The sequence below is a fragment of the Lepidochelys kempii genome, chromosome 21, assembly GCF_965140265.1.
Source record: "Lepidochelys kempii isolate rLepKem1 chromosome 21, rLepKem1.hap2, whole genome shotgun sequence".
Lineage (NCBI taxonomy): Eukaryota > Metazoa > Chordata > Testudines > Cheloniidae > Lepidochelys > Lepidochelys kempii.
This window is the reverse complement of record NC_133276.1, coordinates 5,157,584-5,182,836: the sequence shown is the minus strand read 5'-3', so window position 1 is coordinate 5,182,836 and position 25,253 is coordinate 5,157,584. Positions and strand designations below refer to the sequence as shown.

The window sequence follows — 25,253 nt, the reverse complement described above, 5'->3', positions numbered from 1 at the left end:
GAATAATGTCTCATAGAATATCGGAGTTGGAAGGGACCTGTGTTACAAACTTGGTCAAAATAGTAACTCATAACAAAACTTAGAGAATACTCCTCTTGGCTTCATTGCTAAGAGTACGATAAGATTTTTGCAAGTTTTCTCATCTCAAGACTATAGATGCTATATTCCATGTAACTAGTAAGGATATCTATAGTTGGATGCTAATGAAACTTAACTCTGCCTTCTTGTGCATATGTTTTAAATTATGACTGAATTTGTTGTATTGAATACTGATGAGACTTCCTTGATTAGCCTCAGACTCACCTACTCTGGCCTGCTGGCTTGAGAAAATACTTTAAATATAGGCCCTGATTCAGCAAAACACTTAGTGCATTCTTAAGTCCCACTGACTTCAGCGGGCCTTGTTTTACTGAATCGATCAGGCCTTAGTAAATAGGTCACAATTTTTACATGCCTTGTCTGCATTGAGAGATTTTTCCCAGTGGAGTCATAAAAAGTGCCAACATTATCTTTGCATGGATTCAGGATATCTGTATCAAACTCCATATAGATATGGTGAATTTTTGAAACCGTTCATTTTTCGTGGGAATAAGTCTACTGCGGGAGAAAGCATCACAAATAACTCTTGTAGGGGTAGAGAAAAGCTCTTCCACTGAGCTTGACTGAGGAACATGCAGTTTTTAGCTGTCTAAAATCAGGATTCACATAGCAAGAAAACGACTAACAAATATTTACCAAACGCAAAACAAGCCTGTGGAACGTTCTGCTACAAAATGGAGGCGAAGAACGTGGCAGGATTCAAAAAAAGATGAGACACTTAGAACCTGGTCCGGCAAACACAACTGTGCTCAATATTGCTCGTGTGAATAGTCCGCTGCTTCGTAGAGTTTAATGCTAGAAGGGAGTGTTACATCACAGGCGACTTACATTTCACCAAGTTATCCCTTTTCTGAGGCCAAAAACTTGTATTTGACGAAAGCATATCTTCGAGAAGGACATCCAGTCTTGATTTATAGACTTGCAGAGACTGAGAATCTGCCATTGCCTCTGGTAATTTGTTCCAATGGTTAGTCACCCTCATATTAAACACTTCCGCCTTATTTCCATTTTGAATTTGTCTGGCTTGACTTTCCAGCTCTTGGTTCTTGTTCCGCTTTTCTCTGCTAGATTAAGGAGCCCTTTAGTAGCTGGTACCTTCTCCTTGTGAAGGTCCTCAGATGCTGTAATCAGGTAGGCTCACAGTCTCTCGACAAGCTAAACAGACTGAGCTCTTTAAGTCTCTCACTATAAGGCATTTTCTCAGGCCAATGAATACCTTTTTGTGGCTCTTCCCTGCACCATCTGCAATTTTTCAACACCATTTTAAAAAAGGGGACACCACACCTGGGTACAGTATTCCCATACGGGTCTCGGCAATGCTGTATACAGCATTGCTATCATCTCCCTACTTCTTCTTCCCTGTTCATAGAATCCTAGAATATCAGGGTTGGAAGGGACCTCAGGAGGTCATCTAGTCCAACCCTCTGCTCAAAGCAGGACCAGTCCCCAACTAAATCATCCCAGCCAGGGCTTTGTCAAGCCTGACCTTAAAAACGTCAAAGGAAGGAGGTTCCACCACCTCCCTAGGTAACGCATTCCAGTGTGTCACCACCCTCCTAGTGAAAAAGTTTTTCCTAATATCCAACCTAAACCTCCCCCACTGCAACTTGAGACCATTGCTCCTCGTTCTGTCATCTGCTACCACTGAAAACAGTCTAGATCCATCCTCTTTGGAACCCCCTTTCAGGTAGTTGAAAGCAGCTATCAAATCCCCCCTCATTCTTCTCTTCTGTAGACTAAACAATCCCAGTTCCCCCAGCCTCTCTTCCTAAGTCATGTGTTCCAGTCCCCTAATAATTTTTGTTGCCCTCCGCTGGACGTTTTCCAATTTTTCCACATCCTTCTTGTAGCGTGGGGCCCAAAACTGGACACAGTACTCCAGATGAGGCCCCACTAATGCCGAATAGATGGGAACGATCACGTCCCTCGATATGCTGGCAATGCCCCTACTTATACATCCCAAAATGCCATTGGCCTTCTTGGCAACAAGGGCACACTGTTGACTCATATCCAGCTTCTCGTCCACTGTAACCCCTAGGTCCTTTTCTGCAGAACTGCTGCCGAGCCATTCGGTCCCTAGTCTGTAGCGGTGCAAGGGATTCTTCAGCCCTAAGTGCAGGACTTTGCCCTTGTCCTTGTTGAACCTCATCAGATTTCTTTTGGCCCAATCCTCTAATTTGTCTAGGGCCCTCTGTATCCTATCCCTACCCTCCAGCGTATCTACCTCTCCTCCCAGTTTAGTGTCATCTGCAAACTTGCTGAGGGTGCAATCCACCCCATCCTCCAGATCATTTATGAAGATATTGAACAAAACCGGCCCCAGGACCGACCCTTGGGGCACTCCACTTGATACCGGATGCCAACTAGACATGGAGCCATTGATCGCTACCCGTTGAGCCCGACAATCTAGCCAGCTTTCTATCCACCTTATAGTCCATTCATTCAGCCCATACTTCTTTAACTTCCTGGCAAGAATACTGTGGGAGACTGTGTCAAAAGCTTTGCCAAAGTCCAGGAACAACACGTCTACTGCTTTCCCCTCATCCACGGAGCCAGTTTTCTCGTCATAGAAGGCAATTAGATTATTCAGGCATGACTTGCCCTTGGTGAATCCATGCTGACTGTTCCTGATCACTTTCCTCTCCTCTAAGTGCTTCAGAATTGATTCCTTGAGGACCTGCTCCAAAATTTTTCCAGGGACTGAGGTGAGGCTGACTGGCCTATAGTTCCAAGGATCCTCCTCCTTCCCATTTTTAAAGATGGCCGCTACATTAGCCTTTTTCCAGTTGTCCGGGACCTCCCCTGATTGCCATGAGTTTTCAAAGATAATGGCCAGTGGCTCTGCAATCACATCTGTGAATACATCAAGGATCGTATTAGCCCTTTTTTCCATAGGATTGCAGTGGGAGCTTCAGTTGATTGTCTGCTGTGATCTCAATCCTTTTCAGACTTGCTCCTTCCCAGAATATAGTTTCCCCGTTCTCTAGGAACAGCCTGCATTTCTTGTGCCTGGATGTATAATTTTGCGTTATACGGTACTAAAATGAATGTTGTTTGACTGGACATAAGGAGTCCAGATTGCTTTGTAGGACTCCCCCAGTCTGTGTCACCTGCAAATTTTGTCAGGAGTGATTTTTGTTTACTTCCAGTCAACTGATTAAAATGTTGAATAGCAGCAGGTCTAGGACCAATCCCTGCAGAATTCTACTAGAAACAGGTTTGTTTGATAATGATTCCCACTGATGTGACTGCTCCTGGAGATGTCAGTTAGCCAGTTCTTGTCTGCAGTGGTGTTGCAGCCGTGTCAATCCCAGGATATTAGCGAGACAAAGTGGGTGAGATAATATCATTTATTGGACCAACTTCTGTTGGTGAGAGAGACGAGCTTTCGAGCTTACACACCATTCTTCTTGGTCTCAGAAATGTATTCCAAACCTGAAGACTAGCTCTGTGTAGGGTCGAAAGTTTCGCACCCACAGAAGTTGGTTCAATAAAAGATATTGCCTCACCTTCTTAGCCAATTCTTAGTCCATTTAAGTTGTGCTCTATTGATACAGAAGTGTTAATTTTTTATTTAGAAAGTTGTGTGGTACTAAGTCAAACAGCTTACAAAAGCCTAGGCATATTACATCAGTTACGTTTATCAAACATCTTTGTAACTTCAAAGAACGACAGAGGTTTATCAGAGAAACCTGATTTTCCATAAAACCATATTGGTTGGTATTAATTATATTCCTGTTCTTAATTCCTTATGAATTGGGAAAATTTTCCCTCCACTGCACAAGTGGTCAGAACAGATTTGCCCTTGGAATTGATGAATCCCACAATACCTTTAAATTATTATGCCTGTGAGTGAGATCATGTTAACTAGTCTACAGTTACTGAGGTCATTCTGGTTGCCCTTTTTGAATACTGGCACAAGATCAGCGCTCTTCTATTCTTCTTGAATTTCCAGTTACTCTAACTTCTTATAAATCTTAATCAGTGGGTTAGAGATCTCCGTGGCCAACTTTTCAGGACACTTGGGTGCAAGTTATCCCAAGATATTGGTTTAACAATGTTTATCCCTAGCAGATGTAGTTTAACTTCCTCCTTAATTACTAATAGACATGGAAGTACTTCATCAGACTCTTGTGATGAGACTACGTTGTCATGCTTCTTTCCAAATACAAAAGGGAAATATTTCCTGAACACTCCTGCCTTTCTTGTATCATAATTGTTTTACCCATCTCCATTTAGTAACAGGTTTGTACCTTTACTACGCGTGGTATACTCAATGTATCATCCAGACTAATGAGAATCTGTCACCGCTGTCCTCTAACCTGGGGGTGCCCTTTACAAAGCTTTGGTGCTGTAGCCTCCAGTCTGGACTGCTCACAAACAGCCTCCAGTGTGCAAGTCACTCCCAGCTAGGTCTCGGCCAGCCACACCTTTGTTCTCACCAGCTTTGCTTATACTGCAAGGTGACCCCAACCAATTCTTAGTATTCCCCCCCCCCCACCGAAATGTAAGTCTTGTATTGCCCAGCCCTCTCCTGGACAATACAAATTCATTTCGAGTCTCTCTTTCTTTCTTGTTACCCAAATAGAGTTTCACAGACACTTCAATTTAAACACACTGGATTAGATCAAACAAGTTTATTAACTACAAAGATTTTAAGGAAAGGCAGGTCATGAGGCATGAGTCCAAAAGGTGACAAGAGAGGTCAAGATAAAGCACAAGTGGTGCTCAAGTTAAAAAACGCTGTTAAATTCAAAATGAAGTTTTTCTTACCATATGCTCTCAGCAGTCTTGCTGACCAAACTTCTTAAGTGAGGACCCCTTCTTCAGCTTAGTTGGTGCTTTCTTTGTCTCTTCTAGTGCAGTGAGTGGATGGATGGAGTGAGAGGGAGGAGGGGGTGCCTGGGAGTTTTTGTTGCGCCTTTTTTATAGTGTCAGTCCCGCCCCTGGGAAAACATTTCCAGCTGACAAAAAGTCTATCGGGAAAAGATCTTCCCTGCTGCTGCTTTTCCTCTCTTTTTTGGAGGTTTTTTTTCTTCCTGCTTGTTGCTTAAATGCAAATTAAGCAGAGCACACATTCCTTTGAGACAGTCCTGTTTGCCAACTTGTGCTGTAGGTTTGCAATATGAGTTAACATTATACAGGGAAATCTTCTAACTTCAAAGACAATGTTACCATGCATTTTATCAGGGCAGTATTGACCAGTAAACTCTGTTTTCAGATTTCAGAGTAGGAGTACTTGTGGCACCTTAGAGACTAACCAATTTATTAGAGCATAAGCTTTCGTGAGCTACAGCTCACTTCATCAGATGCATATCGTGGAAACTGCAGCAGACTTTATATATACCCAGAGAATATGAACCAATACCTCCTCCCACCCCACTGTCCTGCTGGTAATAGCTTATCTAAAGTGATCATCAGGTGGGCCATTTCCAGCACAAATCCAGGTTTTCTCACCCTCCACCCCCCCACACACAAATTCACTCTCCTGCTGGTGATAGCCCATCCAAAGTGACAACTCTTTACACAATGTGCATGACAATCAAGTTGGGCTATTTCCTGCACAAATCCAGGTTTTCTCACATCCCCCCACCCCCATACACACACAAACTCACTCTCCTGCTGGTAATAGCTCATCCAAACTGACCACTCTTCAAGTTTAAATCCAAGTTAAACCAGAACATCTGGGGGGGGTGGGGGTAGGAAAAAACAAGAGGAAACAGGCTACCTTGCATAATGACTTAGCCACTCCAAGTCTCTATTTAAGCCTGAATTAATAGTATCCAATTTGCAAATGAATTCCAATTCAGCAGTTTCTCGCTGGAGTCTGGATTTGAAGTTTTTTTGTTTTAAGATAGCGACCTTCATGTCTGTGATTGCGTGACCAGAGAGATTGAAGTGTTCTCCGACTGGTTTATGAATGTTATAATTCTTGACATCTGATTTGTGTCCATTTATTCTTTTACGTAGAGACTGTCCAGTTTGACCAATGTACATGGCAGAGGGGCATTGCTGGCACATGATGGCATATATCACATTGGTGGATGTGCAGGTGAACGAGCCTCTGATAGTGTGGCTGATGTTATTCGGCCCTGTGATGGTGTCCCCTGAATAGATATGTGGGCACAATTGGCAATGGGCTTTGTTGCAAGGATAAGTTCCTGGGTTAGTGGTTCTGTTGTGTGGTATGTGGTTGTTGGTGAGTATTTGCTTCAGGTTGCGGGGCTGTCTGTAGGCAAGGACTGGCCTGTCTCCCAAGATTTGTGAGAGTGTTGGGTCATCCTTTAGGATAGGTTGTAGATCCTTAATAATGCGTTGGAGGGGTTTTAGTTGGGGGCTGAAGGTGACGGCTAGTGGCGTTCTGTTATTTTCTTTGTTAGGCCTGTCCTGTAGTAGGTAACTTCTGGGAACTCTTCTGGCTCTATCAATCTGTTTCTTTACTTCTGCAGGTGGGTATTGTAGTTGTAACAAAGCTTGACAGAGATGTTGTAGGTGTTTGTCTCTGTCTGAGGGGTTGGAGCAAATGCGGTTGTATCGCAGAGCTGGAACCCCGACCTGGGATATTCTATCTACTACCCAAGATCCATAAACCTGGAAATCCTGGGCGCCCCATCATCTCATCTCATTATGCTCAAATTTGTTAGTCTCTAAGGTGCCTCAAGTATTCCTTTTCTTTTTATACATTTTCAGATGATGCCTCACAAGGCATGCTCGGTACAAAGATTATTACAGCAGTCTTTAGGGTGTGGACACGGGTACATTCTCTTACAGAAGGATTTCTTTTGTCCCTAACGAACTTCAAAATCTTCTCCTTATTGTCTGTAACCATGCCACTTGTGAGACTCTCACTGATGTCTTTAGTGCCCCATATAAATTTTTACATTTTGCAACTTATGCCGTCTATCCTTTTTTTTTTTTTTTTCTGTGTCTTATGTTGCTTTTTATTTGTAATTGCTGCCAGTTGAGGTCAGTGGGTCTACCCACATGAATATGGTTCTGCATATGAGTTTTCGGGATCTGGGCATTAACGTTTACAGTATGAATATTTGCGCTTATACTAAATCTGCAAGGGGATCTGAAATCTCTTGTTTCAGGATATAAGGCAACCACTGTCTGTGTGGGATTAGGAAGCATCATCCCACTTCCACTTCTCCTCACTTCCCATGGGCATGTAACAAAATTATCCATAATGTGGGTTTTAAGCTTTCCTCCTTAGCCTTTGGTGCTGACTGCTGTCGTAGAGGACAGATACTGGACTCCAAGTCGATTGGCTTTGATCTGCCATGGTATTTGCTGTGTTAGAGGGTGCAAGTTAGGATATCCCCTTTTTCCTATTAAGGTAATCTGAGGTAACACAAATATTCGTCTTGTTCTCTTCTAGGAAGACGATGTAAACCACTTGAACTCGAAAATGGCAGGGCTGATATAACGGATCTCCGGTTTGGTGCAAGAGCAAACTTCTCCTGTGATGAAGGGTGAGTGGCAAATTGCTTCTTTGGACTAATTAATAGAACCTAGACTGGTGTAAAACTGCTGTTGAAGTCTGGCAAAATGGGGCAAGAAAGCCTGCTTAACTTCAAGAACATAAGTGAGTGGTGTGCTATAAATCTGTATCCATGGGCTGGGGCCCTTGTTAAGTTTTACACCTGCGATTTTCAAAGGAGTTGAAGGAAGATAGCCACCCAGCTATGGTTGTCATTCAGTGGGAGATGGGCATCTAACTCGCTCAGGTGCTTTTGAAGATGGCAGCCTAGAGCCCTCAGGAGATCCTCCAGCAGGGGTTGGGTTATGATATTGAGAGTCCCACCTCAGGGGTCATGTGGCACTTACTGACCCGTGCCATCTCTCCCTTGTTACAGGGGTTTCTGTGAGGGTGCTGGGAGCTAGTGGCAGAATATTGCCCATAAAATGCAGCACCAGGTAGAGGCAGACCTCTTCCTGCTCTACAATAGCGAATATTTGTCTATCCCTCCCTTAGAGATGTCGGTATTCCCCAGGATAGCATCAAGTGCAGTTGTTGCTTTTGTCCATATGGGTTATGTTGCCAGGCCTTGGGGAATCAAAAATAGCTTGTGACTTCCTTGGACTGAGCAGGTGTGTTTTGGATTTTTGAGGCCTCAGAGTTGAAGGCCAGAAGGGACCACCCGATCCTCTAGTCTGACCTTCTGTATATCACAGGCCACTAACACTTCCCAGAGACCCACATACTAAAGTCAACCAAAATGTAGTCTAAAATACTACAGCCCACAGGAGCTTAGACCATTATGTGCCATGGTCAGAGAACAGGAGGGCCTGAGGTGCACAAATTCCTCGGGTCCCTGTCATGGCAGGGAAATGTGGAAGTGAGATATATATTGAGATAATCCTGGCAATTGACTTGCACTCACATACTCCAGAGGAAGGCAAGAAAACCCCCAATGTCACTGCCAATGTGACCGGGGGGGAAATTTCTTAACAACCCCACATACTAGAGCCTGAGCATGTAAGTCAAGCACTGAGGTGAGAGTGGTTGATGCCACCTCAGAGTCCTGGCCTTCCCCATCGAGTGTCCCATTTTCAGCCATGGCTATCCCTGATGGTTCAAAGGAAGGAGATAAAAGAAACCAACTCAGAATACGTTTGGTGTGGAATCCCTTCCTGACTGCTGCAGGTGCCTGGCTGAAATCGTGACGCGTGAGCCTTAGGAATGTAACACACACACTGGAAACAAACCCCAGGGTTGCTGAGCCCTGCCATCACAAGCAACCTCATCATATAATTGCACGCATAAACTTGTCTGGCTCTCTCTCAAGCTAAGTTACCCCACAACTACCATTGGATGACTGTTCCTGAACCTTACCTTTCCTATGGTTAGAAACCCTCTAATTTCCAGCCTGAAGTTGTTCGTGGGCAGTTTTTACCCATTGTTCTTAATTTAAATAGCTTGTGATACAGCATGGCCAGAGGGTAGTAGGAGAGTGTTAGAAGGGAGCCTTATTCCCTGTAGAAGGAAGAAAGTTCGCTGTAGATTAATTAGAATGCCTGAAGCCAGTCACCTGATAAACCACCCCCCCAGCTTCAATCAGACAAGGAAAGGAGTTGAAGCAGAGTGGATGGATGTTGGAGCAGAGAGCAGTTTGGGGGGAAGCAGAGGAGAGTTGTCTTTGGGTGTAATTCTATTTTACAAACTAGCAGCTGCTTGGGCCCATCTGTGCACGCGCGTGCTCTCTCACTGTTCCCTGCCGTCACAGGAGATTGATTTCTTCAAGATCTTTCACTTCAATTTAATCGAATGCTAAGTGTATTCTGTAGTGAAGACCAAGTGTAAGCTTTGTCAGTATGTTGCAACTTTGTGTGCTGGGTTTAGCTGGACCTTCAGCTCAATGGACTTGGAAATGCAGTGCTTTTGGCTAAGCCCTCAAGGGTTAACACATTGTTGTTAATGTAGCCTCACACTCTACAAAGCAGCACAAATGGAGGGAGGAGACACAGCATGGCAGAGAGAGACAGTCTCACGCACACGCATGCTTGTGAGAGAGAGACACACGTGTGCATTGCCCCTTTAAGTGTGCTGACCCCCAGTTTAAGTACATTGCCTTTTTAAAAAGAAAAGGAGGACTTGTGGCACCTTAGAGACTAACCAATTTATTAGAGCATAAGCTTTCGTGAGCTACAGCTCACTTCATCAGATGCATATCGTGGAAACTGCAGCAGACTTTATATATACACAGAGAATATGAAACAATACCTCCTCCCACCCCACTGTCCTGCTGGTAATAGCTTATCTAAAGTGATTATCAGGTGGGCCATTTCCAGCACAAATCCAGGTTTTCTCACCCTCCACCCCCCCACACAAATTCACTCTCCTGCTGGTGATAGCCCATCCAAAGTGACAACTCTTTACACAATGTGCATGACAATCAAGCTGGGCTATTTCCTGCACAAATCCAGGTTTTCACATCCCCCCCACCCCATACACCCCCATACATACATGTGAGAATCTGGATTTGTGCAGGAAATAGCCCAGCTTGATTGTCATGCACATTGTGTAAAGAGTTGTCACTTTGGATGGGCTATCACCAGCAGGAGAGTGAATTTGTGTGGGGGGGTGGAGGGTGAGAAAACCTGGATTTGTGCTGGAAATCACTTTAGATAAGCTATTACCAGCAGGACAGTGGGGTGGCAATAGGTATTGTTTCATATTCTCTGTGTATATATAAAGCCTGCTGCAGTTTCCACGATATGCATCTGAGGAAGTGAGCTGTAGCTCACGAAAGCTTATGCTCTAATAAATTGGTTAGTCTCTAAGGTGCCACAAGTCCTCCTTTTCTTTTTGCGAATACAGACTAACACGGCTGTTACTCTGAAAATTGCCTTTTTAAGTAGATCAGCAAGTTGACAGCAGTTGCTGGCAGCAAGCTCCCTCTGTCCTGAGCCCTGTCGTGTTCTCCCGCACCTCTCTGAGGAGAAGGGGTACAGCGGGAGGAGGACACCCTGACATTAGCACCCTTTTTCCCCCTCCACCTCCGCACAGCAAGCAGGAGGCTCCCGGGAGTAACTCCAAGGCAGAGGACAGGAGCAGCACAGGGCAGTGGGGGGCGGGATGGCTGAACTGCCCGACAATTGATAGCCTGCTGGGCGGCTGCCACACAGGGAACTTAGGGAAGCTGATGGGGCGGGGCGGCTGCCGGTCTACCCTGGTTCTAAGCGCCCACCAGCTAGCTCCAACGGGCTGCTCTTTCTGCAAGCAGTGGACAAAGCAGGCGGCTGGCAAACAACCTTCTAAGGGAGCATTGTGCAACTTTAAACAAGCATGTTCCCTAATTGTTTCTTTGCTGATCAATGTTAACTGGGACGATGTTAAGTGAGGCGTTACTGTAGCTGTACCGACATAGATGTGTACTGTAGACCAGGCCTTCGTGTTCCTTGGTCCTGTGGTGTTAGATGTATCCCTTTTTCAATGGTTTGTCTCCACCTACTGGCAGAAAGAAACCATGTTCCATCTTTCTGGACGGGGAACTAGTTCTTTGCTTCCATGAGTCACAAACTTGAACCTTTCTTCTTTAGGTACAGATTAATTGGACAGACTTCTGCCCAGTGTGTGATTGTGGGAAATGGAGTTGATTGGGATACGGAGGTTCCACTTTGCCAAGGTAAAGCAATTTAATGGTTTTAAGAATAGTTCACGTCTGGAGATGATGCAGCATAGCTGGCGCTTCAGAGGAGTCTCTGTTCTTCCTTTGGCATTTAATCCAAATGACAGTTTTGTTGTGGGGAGGAATGAAATCGTATTGTGCTTCACCATGGTGTTTAGATGACTCCTACAGAATCTTTTTTTTTTTTTTTTTTTTTGGTACCTTTTAGATTATTCACCTGGCACTGTTTAATGTGCACAATCCAGCAGGCCTCATGGCTCCTCTTCACTATTGTATCTGTGTAATCCTCCTGTTCACTATGTAAAAGGCATGATAATGACTTCAAGAAGTTTTGACGCTTCCCAAATGTGACTATCCACTTAAAATCTGAGGCTCTTTTGGAGTGAATCACAATTAATTTGCCTCTACCTTAATTTGATCTCTTGAATGCTTTCTGGGCTTGGTCTATCAATGATGCTGCTGATGTCCAGTCTAGAATCAGCTGCTGCTAAAAGAACTGTTCTAGCTTAGTTTTCTTCTGGTGGAACAATACTACATCTCGAGATGCCGGGCGAGAGGTTCTGGCTCCTTGAGGCTAATGTTGGGAAGGAGCGCGCTCTGCTAAGGTCATCTTCCAGAGCTGGTGTTTTATGGAGCATCCTCCTTGAGCAATGGACGTACTGGGTTGGGTCAAGCCTAAAAGCAGACAAACCTTCAGAATCTGAAAGAGGTATTGCTTCAAATATTAAAATGGAATGTTAAGTACGCTTCCAAATGGCTAAATAGCTTTTTGGGGGGATCTGAGACAACTTTCTTAGTGAAAACTCTCTTTGGTTCACCTTCAGTGGAAACTTTAATTTTCATGTTGACATTCTTTGCTTCAGCAATACCTTGTCGTCCACCTCCTGATATCACCCAGGGATCCCATAATGGTCAGAGTGGAGAAGAGTTTTCCTTTGGCTCAGCAGTAACTTACAAATGTGACCCGGGCTTGTCTCTTATTGGAGAGGCCTCCATTCATTGTACAACGAAAGATCATTTCAATGGAGAGTGGAGTGGGCCTGCCCCTGAATGCAAAGGTTAGTAGCGTCTGTTTTTTATCCCCTTCTTATTCTACGATCACCTTCCAAGAAAAACTCTATTTTGATTGCTAAGTAAACCCATAAACCTGAGGAAATTCAGTTAGTGCTTTGTCCCCGTAAATACGTATCATGAAAACTAGTTACTGTTGAAAAACTAAAGAATGACTGAAACTTCATGAATCATTCCTGGAAACAATTTTTGCCTCTAATACATCCTGTGTTTTTTGTCTCCCCTGAGTGTTCCAAGATTGAAGTTAATTCTCAGGTCACAAACAGTTGATTTTTAGGTGGAGATAAACTCTTAAACTAAGGTTTTGCTTTTATGCCAGTACCCTTCAACTCAAGTGCTAATGGGGAGTGGGCGGAGAGAGATAGGGGCTTACAAGCAGGATTGTTTGGCAAGCCTCTTTTTCAGAACTCTCCGGGAGGGCTCCTTGGCAGTGAAGGCTCAGGCTTCTGTGAGTTCATATCACAGCCATAAAGTTCTTCGGAGGGGGAAATAAAGGTCATTGTACAGTCCTCATTTTAGTGACTTCAGTGCTCCTGCACACTGTTATATTTAGGTCACAATGCATTTATGTACTTGGTATTTAAGCAGTTGCAACAATTTGGTTTTATTCTTTCTGAGTTTCCCAGCCTAACAGCTGGGATTGAGGCTTTTTCGAAGGCATTAGGCAGGTTGGTCACCTCGCTACTTAATAATAACTCCCCCAAAAGTGGGGAAGTTCAGTTCCAGAATGTCATTGTATGTACATCTCTTGTAACTTGACCCAAATTCCTGATGGCTTCGTAAAATGATGATTAACTTGTGCAGTTTACTGTGGGGGGCGGGCCCTGATAGCCATACAGTTGGGTGCTGTGGTGTATGTAGACTAACATCTTTTTAAAGGAAAATATCCAGAGTTGTATAACTTTATTTTGAAATACATTTTGGTACCTACTGTAGTCAAGTATCAGGGCGTTTTCGTCTTTCCTCTAATTCTCCCACACGCCCCCATATCCCCATACACACTAAATGCTTCCTGGGCCAAACGTTCTTATGCTGGTACTTTTAATTTTCAGTGGTCAAGTGTCCTGAGCCAGAAGTTAAAAATGGAAGAAAGCAATCTGGGTTTGGACCTGACTATTCATATGGAAACGCCGTAATATTTGCATGTGATTCTGGCTACACTCTGCATGGTAGCAGTTCAGTTAGATGTGAAGCTAACAATTCTTGGATTCCATCTTTGCCAACTTGTCTAGGTAAGTATAAGATGTTTAGCAACGTTAAAATGATGTAAAGTTTGAGTGTCTGTGTCCCCTTTTTGTCATCGGCATAACACATACTACACCTACAACTTCCCCTCCAGGAGGAACAAAAGATACTTCTGGTGAGTTGGAAGAACTTTTGGCTATTTAAAGCTTCCAGTTGTTTAGCATGTAGTTTCCACAAGACTGAAAATGGAAGTGTGAAATTCACGAAGTTCTGGAATTTTGTCATTCACAGTTGATACGATAAGCAGTATTCTCCCTCAGGTTTTAGAGCACATGTTTCTTCATCTACCCTTCCTTGCATCCTCTTCTCAAAAGCACTTGAAACAGCTTACTAGCTGTACTGAGCTGTAAGCATGTCTAAGTTTCCTCATGAGGGCCCATAGGGCGAAGCATTCAGGAGAGGTTTAGCAGCTGCCACCTGTAGTTAGTGATTCCTTTGAATAACAAGGAAATAAAACCCGTTGGAGCAGTGCATGTGCTCTGAGCTGTTTCATTCTCTTTCAAGCTGTCCTACCTTCTGTCGGCTATTTGTCTCTGCCTCTTGTGAGTAGTTGGTCTCCAGTGAGCTCTGCACACAGGATTTTTCCTCTAATGAATTTGTATCACTCGTTGACCTGTTAGGATTATTTTCTTAAATATTTTCTTGGTTTCTCATCCGGGCAGTTGCTCAGAACTGGGGTGTTAGCATGCAGAAGTCGCCCAGTTTTAAGCACTGTTGCATTGGCAGGGTTGGAATACCATTAGTTATCCATCTTCCCAGTACTTGAAGTGTCTCGGAGGGGGTCATATCAGAGAAAAGTGCCGGATATGTAGGGCCTTCAAAAAGAGGACCCAAAAATGCAGAGGTGAGGTTGCTGGGCTTCGTTATGATGAGTCCTTTGAGATCTGCTCTGGCTCAAAGTTCCCTAGTACTGTTACGCAATCTGCAGCCCAGAGAGTTGGTGACTCCAATACCAACCACTGTACTGTTGAGACAAATACATCTACTATTTTGGGCTGGGAATCGCCTCCACTTTGGCACGGCTGCTCACAGAGGTTCAGTCAGCATTGTTGGTAGTGAAGACATTAGAAGCATATGCTGCAGCTTAAGATCTCCTGTGCTAGTTGGTGCCAGATTCTCTGGTCTTGTAGACTGCTGTGCAGGTTGCTGCGCCGTTCCCATCCACAATGCTTGCATGGGCACTGGCCTCGATACAGTCTCTGGTACAATTGGCCCTGGCAATATTTGCCTACATCTGATCAATGAAGAGACCACCATTACTTTGCTAGCTTCCAATTGCTCTGTAGGTACTAGGGCACGGGCACTGGTCTCGCTCTGTCTCCAGTGACTGCTCCTGTTACTGCACCACCATGGCCAACTGATTGTTCCTTCTCACCATCTGAATCATAGGTTGTTCCATGGCTTGCCTTCAACATATAGGAGGCCTTGAGTCTCTCCCACTCCTTCAAGGACGTATTCTTGATCTTTTCACAGGCATGGCTATAGAAGGAAGTGAAGAGAGCCTGTCTTAGATCTATGAAAGCTGAACAACTTTATAAAGAAAATGAAGCTTCACACTGTTTTCTGGCTCCCAATATACTTCCCCTAGATCCTGACTAGTATTTTGCTTTTAACTTATAGGATGTCTGTTCCATTTGGCTAGCCATGCTGGTCACAGCAGATTCCTCATGTTCATGGTAGGAGGCAAACACTACCAGTTTTTCACAGTCCTCCCTTTTGGCCTGTCTTCAGCCTGCAGGATCTTTACAGATTGCATAGCAGTAGCCTCGGCTTACCTCAGAAGAATCAATGTCCCGCTATTGCTGTATTTGGACAACTGGTTGATTTGACGCTGTTTCAGACAACCTAAGACCAATCCAGTTGCTATTTGATGTCTTGGGCCTCTTGATGACCAAGAGTGAATCTATCCTTTGTCCGGTGCAAAGAATAGTGTTCTTGGGGGGGATTCTCAATTGGCAACAGCCTATCTGCCACAGGCCAGATTTCAAGAAATTTTAGATCCACACACACACAATGCAGGCTCGTCGTTACACCGCTCTAAGACGTTGCCTATGATTGCTGGGACATATGGTGGATTCAAGAGTTCTCCCTACCTATAAATGTACTGGAACTTGAGGCAATCTTCAGAACTTGTCAGTGTTCCTACCCTATATCAAAGGCTCTTAGTCCTATTGGAGAACAGCATGGCAGTCTTTTACCTAAACGAACAACAGTATGCCGGGTTCACCGAGCTCTAGCCCCCGTGCTACAAAGATAATGATAGTAGCTTACCAAAATCCAATCAGCTCTTTCAAAGCAGAGTACATTTATTTAAGGACAAAATCATATGGAGAAAACGTATCCAAGAAAGAGGTCTATGTGCATATTGAACATACCAGAATTCACCTATCAGCCCTTTGTGGACGTTGGCAGACTTAAGTCTTTCCACCCCTTCAGCAGGGTTGGGTCCTCATGTGGACAAATGTTATGTCCATTTGTTGAATCAAAATGAAGGTCTCTACCAGTTCAAGATGGCCTCTGACAACCCAAGTTCTTGCCTCTTTTTTTTCAGGCCTCCCTGAAAGCAGGTAAAACCAGTTACCTCCCCTTTCTCCCCAGGAAAGGTTTCAAAGGCAGAGCTGTCTATGTAACCAGATTTGGGATTTTACATTACATCGCCCCCTAGTTAATCCAGTTTCCACAGGAAATCCTTCTAGTGAGCCAGGAACACACACACATGTATTGATACATAATGTTATAAATAGTCTGTGGACTCATATCATCTGGCCCATCTCAATATAATGGTCTCTGATGGTTTGCATGCTGTCAAAGGCTGACTGAAACTTTCAAATAACATTCATGATGATAAATACAGAAGTCTCAAGATAGGCTTGCGTTCCTTATATGTCACCATTATTGGTGTATTTTTAATTTTGGCTAATTTAGATATCTCAGGAGATCTCAGGTTGAGAAGTGGGATTGGATGGGTGGAGATGAGTAAGGAGTAGACAGATAAATTTGCAAGAAATGGACATAGAAATGGTAGTTGAAATCATGTGAGCAGATGAAATCGCCCAAAGAGGGAGGAAGAAGAGGAACCTGCAAGAGACTCTGCCGAGGCAGCCAGAGGGGGAAAATAACCTGGGCATCTACAAGACTCTCATCCCTGGCTCTACAGTCTTGAGAGGATCAACTGGGTTCAACAGGAAGAGGGGGATGGAGCGGAGTACAGGCCTGAGACTGGTCTGGGAAGGAGCAGTTAAAAAGCTTGGTTAGAGAAGTTAGGATGGAATGAAGAGGACAAACCAGGCTGGAGAGGGTGAAGGATGGTGTTGGAGTGAAGAAACATGAGGCAAGGGTGTGTTGGGAGAACTTACAAACGAAGGGAGGTAAGGGAAAAGTTTGGAGGGATAGGTGGGATGAGACAATGGCTTTTGAGAATTGGGGAGACCATGTACCAAGCGAGGGAATAGACACTTACAGGCTCCTAGGGGATGTGGCACTCCAGGCATGTTGACTTGGCCGAAGATCATCCATCTCAAAAATCGTACTATAATACTAATTATTTTGTGTAGGAGTAGATGGCTTCTGGTTCAAAGAATTAGTTGTTGGCGTGGCTGTATGAGTAATATACCTAATGCATGTGGACACTTGTCTCTGTGCAAACTCAACAGAAATCCTAAGGAAAATGAAATGGGTAAAATAGCTTGTCTGTGTTTCCTAGTTGAGTAGGTGCTAGCAGGTAGTGCTCGATCCTTCGATGGGGGAGAGAGAAAAGGAGCAGTCTTGCAACTGGGTCTTTTTAGCATGTTCTGTTGCCAAACTAACATTGTAAAATTACTCTAGTTGTCTTGTCGTCTTTGAGGTGTTTCCATGCATGGTGTGGTTTTGATCAGCACATTCAGGTAAGTGGGTTGCTCCTGTATCCTCTTGTAAATCTCCTTTTTTTTTTTTTGCAGAACCTACTCTGAACACAACCCCAAATGGCCCTAAAGAAAGCCCAGGTAAACCTGATGATGATAAAGGGAGCTAAAAAACCACTGTGCTCAGATACCTAGAATCCTCAAGGTGGATGGTGGAGGCTTTGGTTTACACATTGAACTGGAGCATTCTGCACACTTACTTCAATTTGCACTTCATAATATGTAACCAAGTACAGTTGTGCTCACCTGAATACCCCTTATGCCAGGTGTGAAGTATAAGACTGAGGCTGGAATTAAATTCCTATACCTAGGTAGTAGTCTTGTCTCCCACCCAGAACTCTCTCTTCCTTCATTCCTTTTTTTCCCCCACTCGTCAGTATGATAATACCCACCTGCTGATGGCCACTCACTCAATATATCTCTATAAAATGCCAGCTGTATGAAACTGTCAATCTGAATTCTGCACAATAATGGCACAAGCAACTACAGGCTTAACCGGTAGTCAGGTGTCAAACTGCACTCCAATGAGATGTCTATTCAGTTCACTTTTTGTTCCGTAAGTAACGGTTAGGCTTGAGTTGACTGATCCTCTGGTAATGACAGCAGGAGTATCAAAAGAAAAATACCACTCTTCTCCTGTTTCTGCTCCGCTCCCAAATAAGTACAGGTTGGCAGAGAACCTGATGTCACTAATCCTGTAGTTACGTGTAGAGGCCTGTTTTGTAGTAGCTGATCCAAACACCACACCTCCAGTGACTTTTGCTATAGGTAAAAATTTGGCTGACCAGTGCAGAATTTGTGTGCAGTGTTTTGTTGTAGCCATGTTGGTGCCAGGATATTAGAGAGACAAGGTGGGTGAGGTAATATCTTTCATTGGACCAACTTCTGTTGGTGAGGAGAGACAAGCTTTCAAGCTTCCCCAGAGCTGTTCTTCAGGTCAGTGCAGAATTTGGCAGCTGAGATCCTGAAAGTGTCTGGAGGGGAGGGCCCTCTGGTCTCAGAGGGATGCATAAGAATTCTGCAAATGAGAGCATTCATTCATAATAGAGGAAATCTTTATAGAGGTTTTGCCCTGTCAATTCTCAGGTCTGTCGTCATGTCTCTATTACAATGTACAAGTAATAGGCAGCTTTTCCAGGTATCCTTTCTTCTTTCAATATTGGATTATCTGGGGGTCAGATCCTGGTTTCCAGTATGCCTTATAAATTCTGTAATTTGCATGATGGTATTAATTTGAGTCTATTTGTTTAATTTAGCGTGTGGTTTAAGGTACTAAATGTTGCACCAATAGGAATCAATGGATTCCTATAGTTATCTGGCATTCATGTAATGTGTCACTTCAGCTCACCTTGCACTTTTTTTCTTTCTAGGGCTGAACACTGGTACCGTGATTGCTATTGGTAAGTAATTTAAAATTTTAAAAAATAATTCAATGCACAGACTTTACATAGTAAGATGCAGTAATAGCGTAAGGTATTTAATGTTCCACTTTCTTCATCTCATACAATTTTTTTCCCTGCCGCTTCACTACATGAGGAATCTACTCCGGACAGCTAGCTTTTCTGTTACTGTATTTTGTTCTGTTGAGTGGTGCCATGTAAAAGCTCATGAGGCAGATGCTGAAAGAATCAAAGGGCTGGAAGGGACCTCGAGAGGTCATCAAGTCCAGCCCCTGTGCTGAGGCAGGACCAAGTAAACCTAGATCATCCCAGACTGGGGTTTGTCCAATCTGTTCTTAAAATCCCCTGTGATAGGGATTCCACAGTCTCCTTTGGAAGCTTATTCAGTGCTTAACTGCCACTGGTTACAAAGTTTTTCCTAATATCTAACCTAAATCACCCCTCCTGCGGTTTAAGCCCACTACTACTTGTCCTGCCTTTCAGTGGACATTGGGAACAATTGATCACTGTCCTCTTTATTCAAAGATGTTAATGGCTGTTATACTCTGACCTGCTCCCCCCTCAGTTTTCTCAAGATTCACTCTACCATGAGTAAATTTCTGGTAAAAATCTATTTTATTTAGACTGTCTGTATAAACTTGTGACTTATTAATATATACCTAAACAGTCGCCAGCTGTGATTCCATCTTAACTGTTATATTCAGGTTTATAGAATATGGAAGTGGGAATTAAGGACCTTTCCCCTAGAAGTTGCACTTCTGTAGGTCTGTTTTGGAGAAGGGTACTACTGCAGACTGCATGTGTATGTCTGGTGTCCACCAGAAATGGGAATGGAAAAGGCAATGGAGAAGAAACTCTACATTGGGAGTTGACAGTGTCGGATAGCGTTTCACTGTTCTGACTTTCTAGTTCCAGAGCTGGAACTATCTCTCTCTCCATTTTGAAGGGAGGTTTTAGTCCTGTAACTTTTTTTTTTCCTAGTTGGATATTTTATTAATGTCTCTGTTCAGTCTTCTCTCAGAAGAATAACATTTTGGCTCAAATCTTTATATAAGATCTTCAGTAGGGAAACCATCATTAAAGCACCAATGAGAAACTCGCGTTTGAATAATCTTGCTGTTGAAGACTTCGGTGCAAGTGGATTCCAGAATTGTGAATTTTTGCTGCATTTCACCATAAATGTCATAGTTTAATGTTATCACCTGGTTATTGCTTTCCTTTTTTCCATCAAGGAGTCGTCATTGGTTTATTTGTGGCTGGTGGATTTGTTGCCATTGTGACATACAAAGCTTGCTTTGGGAAAAAAGGGTGAGTCAAACAAAACAAGATCCTGATGTCTCACTAATTCTTCAGAGTAGTTCACCATTTCTTTCCTGTAGTCCTTCAATTGCTGGACGAGCTAATATATTCTGAGGTTTTACCTGATTTTTATTTATTCTATCAGCCTGCATCTTTTCTTACATACCTGGATGTCAGGAGAAAGCAAAGGCATGGCTCTCCAAAACTGCACTCATGTGCAGCTCTGAAGCAATGACACTTCCTAACTATACATAGAGGCTTTTTCCCTTGGACCCCAAGAGATTCAAGCGCAGAATGTCTTCAGAAATGTCTGCAACACTTTCAGGCTTGTAAAATGTGAATATGGCAAACTAAAAACGTAATCCTATTGATCTGCTGTTCAAGTTCTGCTCGCTACAGCATTCACAGTGAAGATTTTGTCTCGCTGGTAATTAATGCTGTGGAAAAACTTTTTAAAATGGCTTTAAAATGTTACTATTTGAAAAACTGCCATTTAAATAAAGTTCCTTTGGGCTCCATTGATTCTGAAGTGCCTATGATTTGCACCCAAGATCTAGTTTCAATCTAAATTTCTTTGTGTTTATCCCTGACTTTGTTATAGACATCTGAGATGATGTAAAGCTTTTTACTGTATAACCATTCTTAGAAATGGTAATACTGCTTTTTACCTGTGTAGGCAGAGACTCAAATCTTCCCATTTGCATAAACATTCTTAGCTTACAGGACATATCAACCAAGCACCTGCCTAATATCTTTTGTAGGGTAAATGAGAATTCTGGTGCTGAGGCTTATTTTGTCCCTCATCTGTAAGCAACGGCCAATGATCATAAGCCTTTAACATGTCGTGTCTAAGCTAATGAGATGTGCAGCATCCTACAACTTTCAGAGTAGCAGCCGTGTTAGTCTGTATCCGCAAAAAGAAAAGGAGCACTTATGGCACCTTTTGAGTCTAACACATTTATTTGTTAACTGTTATTTAGAACTGTCTACACAGCTAGCTGACTTGAGAGATTCTTTCTGCTTTGTTTTTTAGCTTTTAGCTTTCCTTTTATTTTCGATATCCTTTAATGCTTTTTTACAGGAGGTACATTGACCAGATGTTGTGCTCAAACGTAATATGATTCAAGTTGTGAGCTATTAGATACTATCCCTCTGAAGCAACACTTACGCTCGTTGTGATGTGTTGCATTTTTGTCATCATCATCAAGCCTGGTGCTTGTTGAAGATAATATTGTATTTGGAAGCCCAATTAGTAAAATCTTTTGAATAATATTTAGTGTTGAAGGTCCACAAGAAAAAGATACTTGCATTTAAAATGGGCTTTTACTGCTAGAATAAAACAAATCCAACATTAAGATGACTTGCAAGTAGCATGTTGCTATGTAGTCTTTCTCTGACTATGAAAAATACGGACTTGCTAGGATTTAACTGGGGACAGTTTTGAAAGAGAACTATCCTAAATGAGGTAACTCGTCCTCCAAGACATTTTAACCAGAGCTATCTATTAAATAGGAAAAGACATGCACATTAGTGAAGAAAATCAGTACATTGCTTTCTTGCATTCCACTGTGATTTTTACAATGCCCAGACTAGCCCACGTACAACAATGACTTTGTGTGAGGAAACAGGATTCTGACCAACAGTTTCTGATTCAGGACATGGCACAATGTGGCTTGTTTTACTCAACCTTTGTCAAAACACATACACCTTTTTTTTTGTGAGAAATAATGATCAAACACACAACTGAAATCTAAAACTCAGAAGTTTTAATGTTGTGTATTGTTTTTGTGTTAACTTAATCCCAGAGACAGTTTGCTGTCTGAAAATGTTAAGCCATAGGTTTTTCCAGTGATTTAACTTCAGTTTTTAGGAAACACTTTTAAAAGCTTTATACTTGTCTTTAATTAAATTGCATACTGACCAATCTTTTGTCAAACTATTAATAGTTCTTTTGAATGTCTTCTAGAAGAGAAATATGCTTAAATAAATCCGAGACTTCACTCAGTAAAGGGGTACTAGCACATATGCTAATTATAAATTAGTCCTACATACCCAATCATGTGAACCTGAAGCTTGACACCTCTGTTTGCTGCAGTCCCTTGGGAATGTTTGATGGGCAGAAATATGAATATAAATATTGATAGGAAGCTTGAGTTAAAACTGTGCTTCCTTTAAAAGGGGCATAGCTGGGTAGATTGCGTATAGATTTTACCTTGTATGGGATTTCTTTCACAATTGAGTTTTAATAGAAAATTGTACATAAAATTTTATAACATTTTTGGATTTAAATATTCTCTTAGCGTTTACAACACTGCAATGCTTCATTGTACTAGTGCTTGGAAAGTAAATTTTCCCTATGTGCATTGAAAGAAATGCAAAAATAAATAAATAGCATGAGTGAAAAATCTTTCACTTTTTTTAAATCATCAAATGATATGGGAATAACACACAAGGATTTTTTTAAGCCAGTTAACCTCATGACTGTAGAATTCTAGAACTCTGAGAGGACCTGTCGAATCATCCTGTCCCTGCAAAGGCAGGATTGTTCTCTACAGTACTTTTTTCTACCATTTTAGTCCATGCTAGTTTTAAAAGTTCCAGGTAATAGGGCTTCCACTACTTCCCCTTCCCCTCCCTCCACCCCCCAAAAAAATCCACTGCCATCAAAAAAATTTCTAGTATTAAGCATCAGTTTTCTTTGGAGTTCTAATTATGTAAAAAGCCTCCTTTAAAGAAGCAAAAGCAACTTTGATTTTTACTCTTGAATTCTGGAGTCATATTTTATTGAATTAGTTTCTCTCCTTTCTTGCTGTTCAGCCCATATGAAGCAAATCAGCGCTTCAGTGATCTACAGGAACGTGGAAAAAAAACTAACTCGGGCCTTGAAAGGTATTTTTATAGAAAATATTTACTTCAATGTGAAAAGATGGCGTGGTTCTGATGAACCATTATCTGCAAGAACATAATACAACTGTGCAACATATCAATTAAATATAAATTACTTTGTTACCTTTGTCCTGAACAGATATGTTGAATGTGACAGTTTTGTGAATATCCACTAAATTCTTCATTTCTATGTAACTATTTTGTCAACTACAGCAGTTATGAATGCATTGTGTGCCTTATGTCCTTGTGATGTAACTTGTCATTAACAGCTCTGTCTTAACATATAAAAACGTTACTTCAGTATATTACCATTTTGATAATATAAGAACAGATATTTTCTCCAGAAGAATATTAATGCTATAAAGCCCATGTTAGACTTTCATTTCTGGTGTAAGGTTGCAATTATATCCTTAAATCCAAGACTTCATTCAGTAGACTAGTAGTAACATACAGACTTTATATTTTAGCTGATACAATTTTGTATGCAGAGCTTTCCAGCAGGCAGGAGATGCTAAACAGATCTCTGCTGAAGAAGAGCTCAGGTGGTGTGGGTGTGTTTCATAGTGGGTTCACTGTGAAACAGTGGGCCCTGACAGTGTACAAAAGTACTGTTGACTCTTCAGTAGTGCTCTACGTGGTATTCTTGGGGTGTACAGTTGAATAAGATTCTTCTGTAATGTGATTAGTCAGTAAAAGAAACTAATATGTCCTAAAACAGTGTTATGTTATAGATGACCCCCCTCGCCTTTCCAGTGCTTTAAACAGTTGAGCGTTAGGGGAAGGGAGCATAGATAGTCCAGTTCTCTTGTATTTAGGATATGTAATAGCTAACTTACCACGGTTTGCCAACTCTGATTACAGATTAATCCTCCTCATGAATTTTTTTCTGCCTCTTTTCTGTTTTGGACATGGCCTCTGAGAAGAAACAGCATGAACGGTGCTTTAATTGGAAATTAGTTAATGTAACTCTAAAATTAACAAAACAAATCTTTCAGACAGAACATAAAATGAAAAAACTCATTAACCTAAACATCTGGAGTGAAGTCAAGATATACATTTTTACTTTGGTTATAACACTTCCTTTATTTTGGTTTTGCAGGAAAGATGCCTATCATTCTTGCAGTGCTGATTCCTAACTTGTTCATCAGACAGTGAACATGATATTGGAAGAAAATAGAAAAATTGTGGGCAACGTCCTATGATTGTACTAAACTTATCTCATGATCCCAGAGTCCTCTCACTACAGTTGTATTCGGGGTTGTAGATTTTGCTATTGCGAGCAAGAGCCTGTTGAGATTTGTATTTGGAGGTTTCTATCTTTAAGTACTTATTATCCCTTTTAAAATACAGATTAATGATGCCAAATATACTCCTTGAACTGCTGTAGGCTTTTATTAATTCAAATGTATCTTCAGTTTTTAAATCACATCTCCAGAATAATCAGTGTTCCTTTGCTATCATGTCCAGGAAACTCCAAAAACAACAATAACAAAAAACAACCCCAAAGTATTCTTACCCCAAGTTTTGTGTTCATTGTGTCCTCTGTGTAGCATCCCAGGCTGAAGTGCGCGGATGTGTGTAAGACTCAAGTGTTCAGAATCCACACAATCAAATTTTTTAAGTTTGTACCTAGAGCCAAAATAAATTATCTCTGTTTCCTTATGAGCACTTTCTGATGAGTAAGCAGTAAAATGGTTATACTTGTGGTTCTGTGCCTAAAGGAAATGTCTTTTATTTTTCTATTTCAGTAGCTGAAAATAAGTTTGGTAGCATTTAAAGCAAGCTTATTACATTCAGGAAATCTTTCTCTGCTGTGAGAAGGTATTCATAACCAAATGCTGTTTTGTCACTATCCCTGAAAACATAAATTTGTATTTATATAAGTTGTACAGAATTTTACTTGGCAATCTGCGTATTTATGAAATGAAAAAACTGGAATTTCGATGTTGTGCTTAAGTCTTTTCGCTGAATAAAAGGAATACCGTACAAAGATGACAGCATCCTGATTATTTTTTCCCTTGTGCATTAAAATAGAACTGTCTCAATAGCGATGTAAAAATGTGTTTGAAATGTACCCCTCTACTGTGATCTGGTCGCTGCTTTCTAGAGCAGATGAAACTAGTACTACCTTTTGCACGCACGCACGCTCCCTCCTCCCCCCGCCTCCCCCAACACATACAAAAATCCATGATTTCCTATGGCATGGATCTTTCTCG

The 25,253-nt window shown here is 42.1% G+C and overlaps 1 protein-coding gene across 5 annotated transcripts in view; it reads left to right on the top strand.

Moving 5' to 3' along the window:
• The window catches only part of LOC140901507 (C4b-binding protein alpha chain-like), a 28,088-nt gene extending 3,059 nt beyond the window's left edge, over nt 1-25,029 (top strand). For 2 of the 5 annotated variants that reach the window (XM_073320459.1, XM_073320461.1), the window contains exons 3-11: nt 7,481-7,574; nt 11,146-11,231; nt 12,098-12,292; nt 13,358-13,537; nt 17,489-17,533; nt 18,823-18,852; nt 20,085-20,160; nt 22,969-23,040; nt 24,137-25,029. In XM_073320459.1, the coding sequence (XP_073176560.1) occupies nt 7,481-7,574; nt 11,146-11,231; nt 12,098-12,292; nt 13,358-13,537; nt 17,489-17,533; nt 18,823-18,852; nt 20,085-20,160; nt 22,969-23,040; nt 24,137-24,173 (815 nt within the window). In that variant the 3' untranslated portion in view covers nt 24,174-25,029. Of the gene's footprint in view, nt 1-7,480; nt 7,575-11,145; nt 11,232-12,097; nt 12,293-13,357; nt 13,538-17,488; nt 17,534-18,822; nt 18,853-20,084; nt 20,161-20,296; nt 20,488-22,968; nt 23,041-24,136 lie in introns of those variants that run through there. The other 3 variants (XR_012155867.1, XM_073320460.1, XM_073320463.1) reach the window with 3 other exon arrangements.
• The last annotated feature ends 224 nt before the right edge of the window (nt 25,030-25,253 follow it).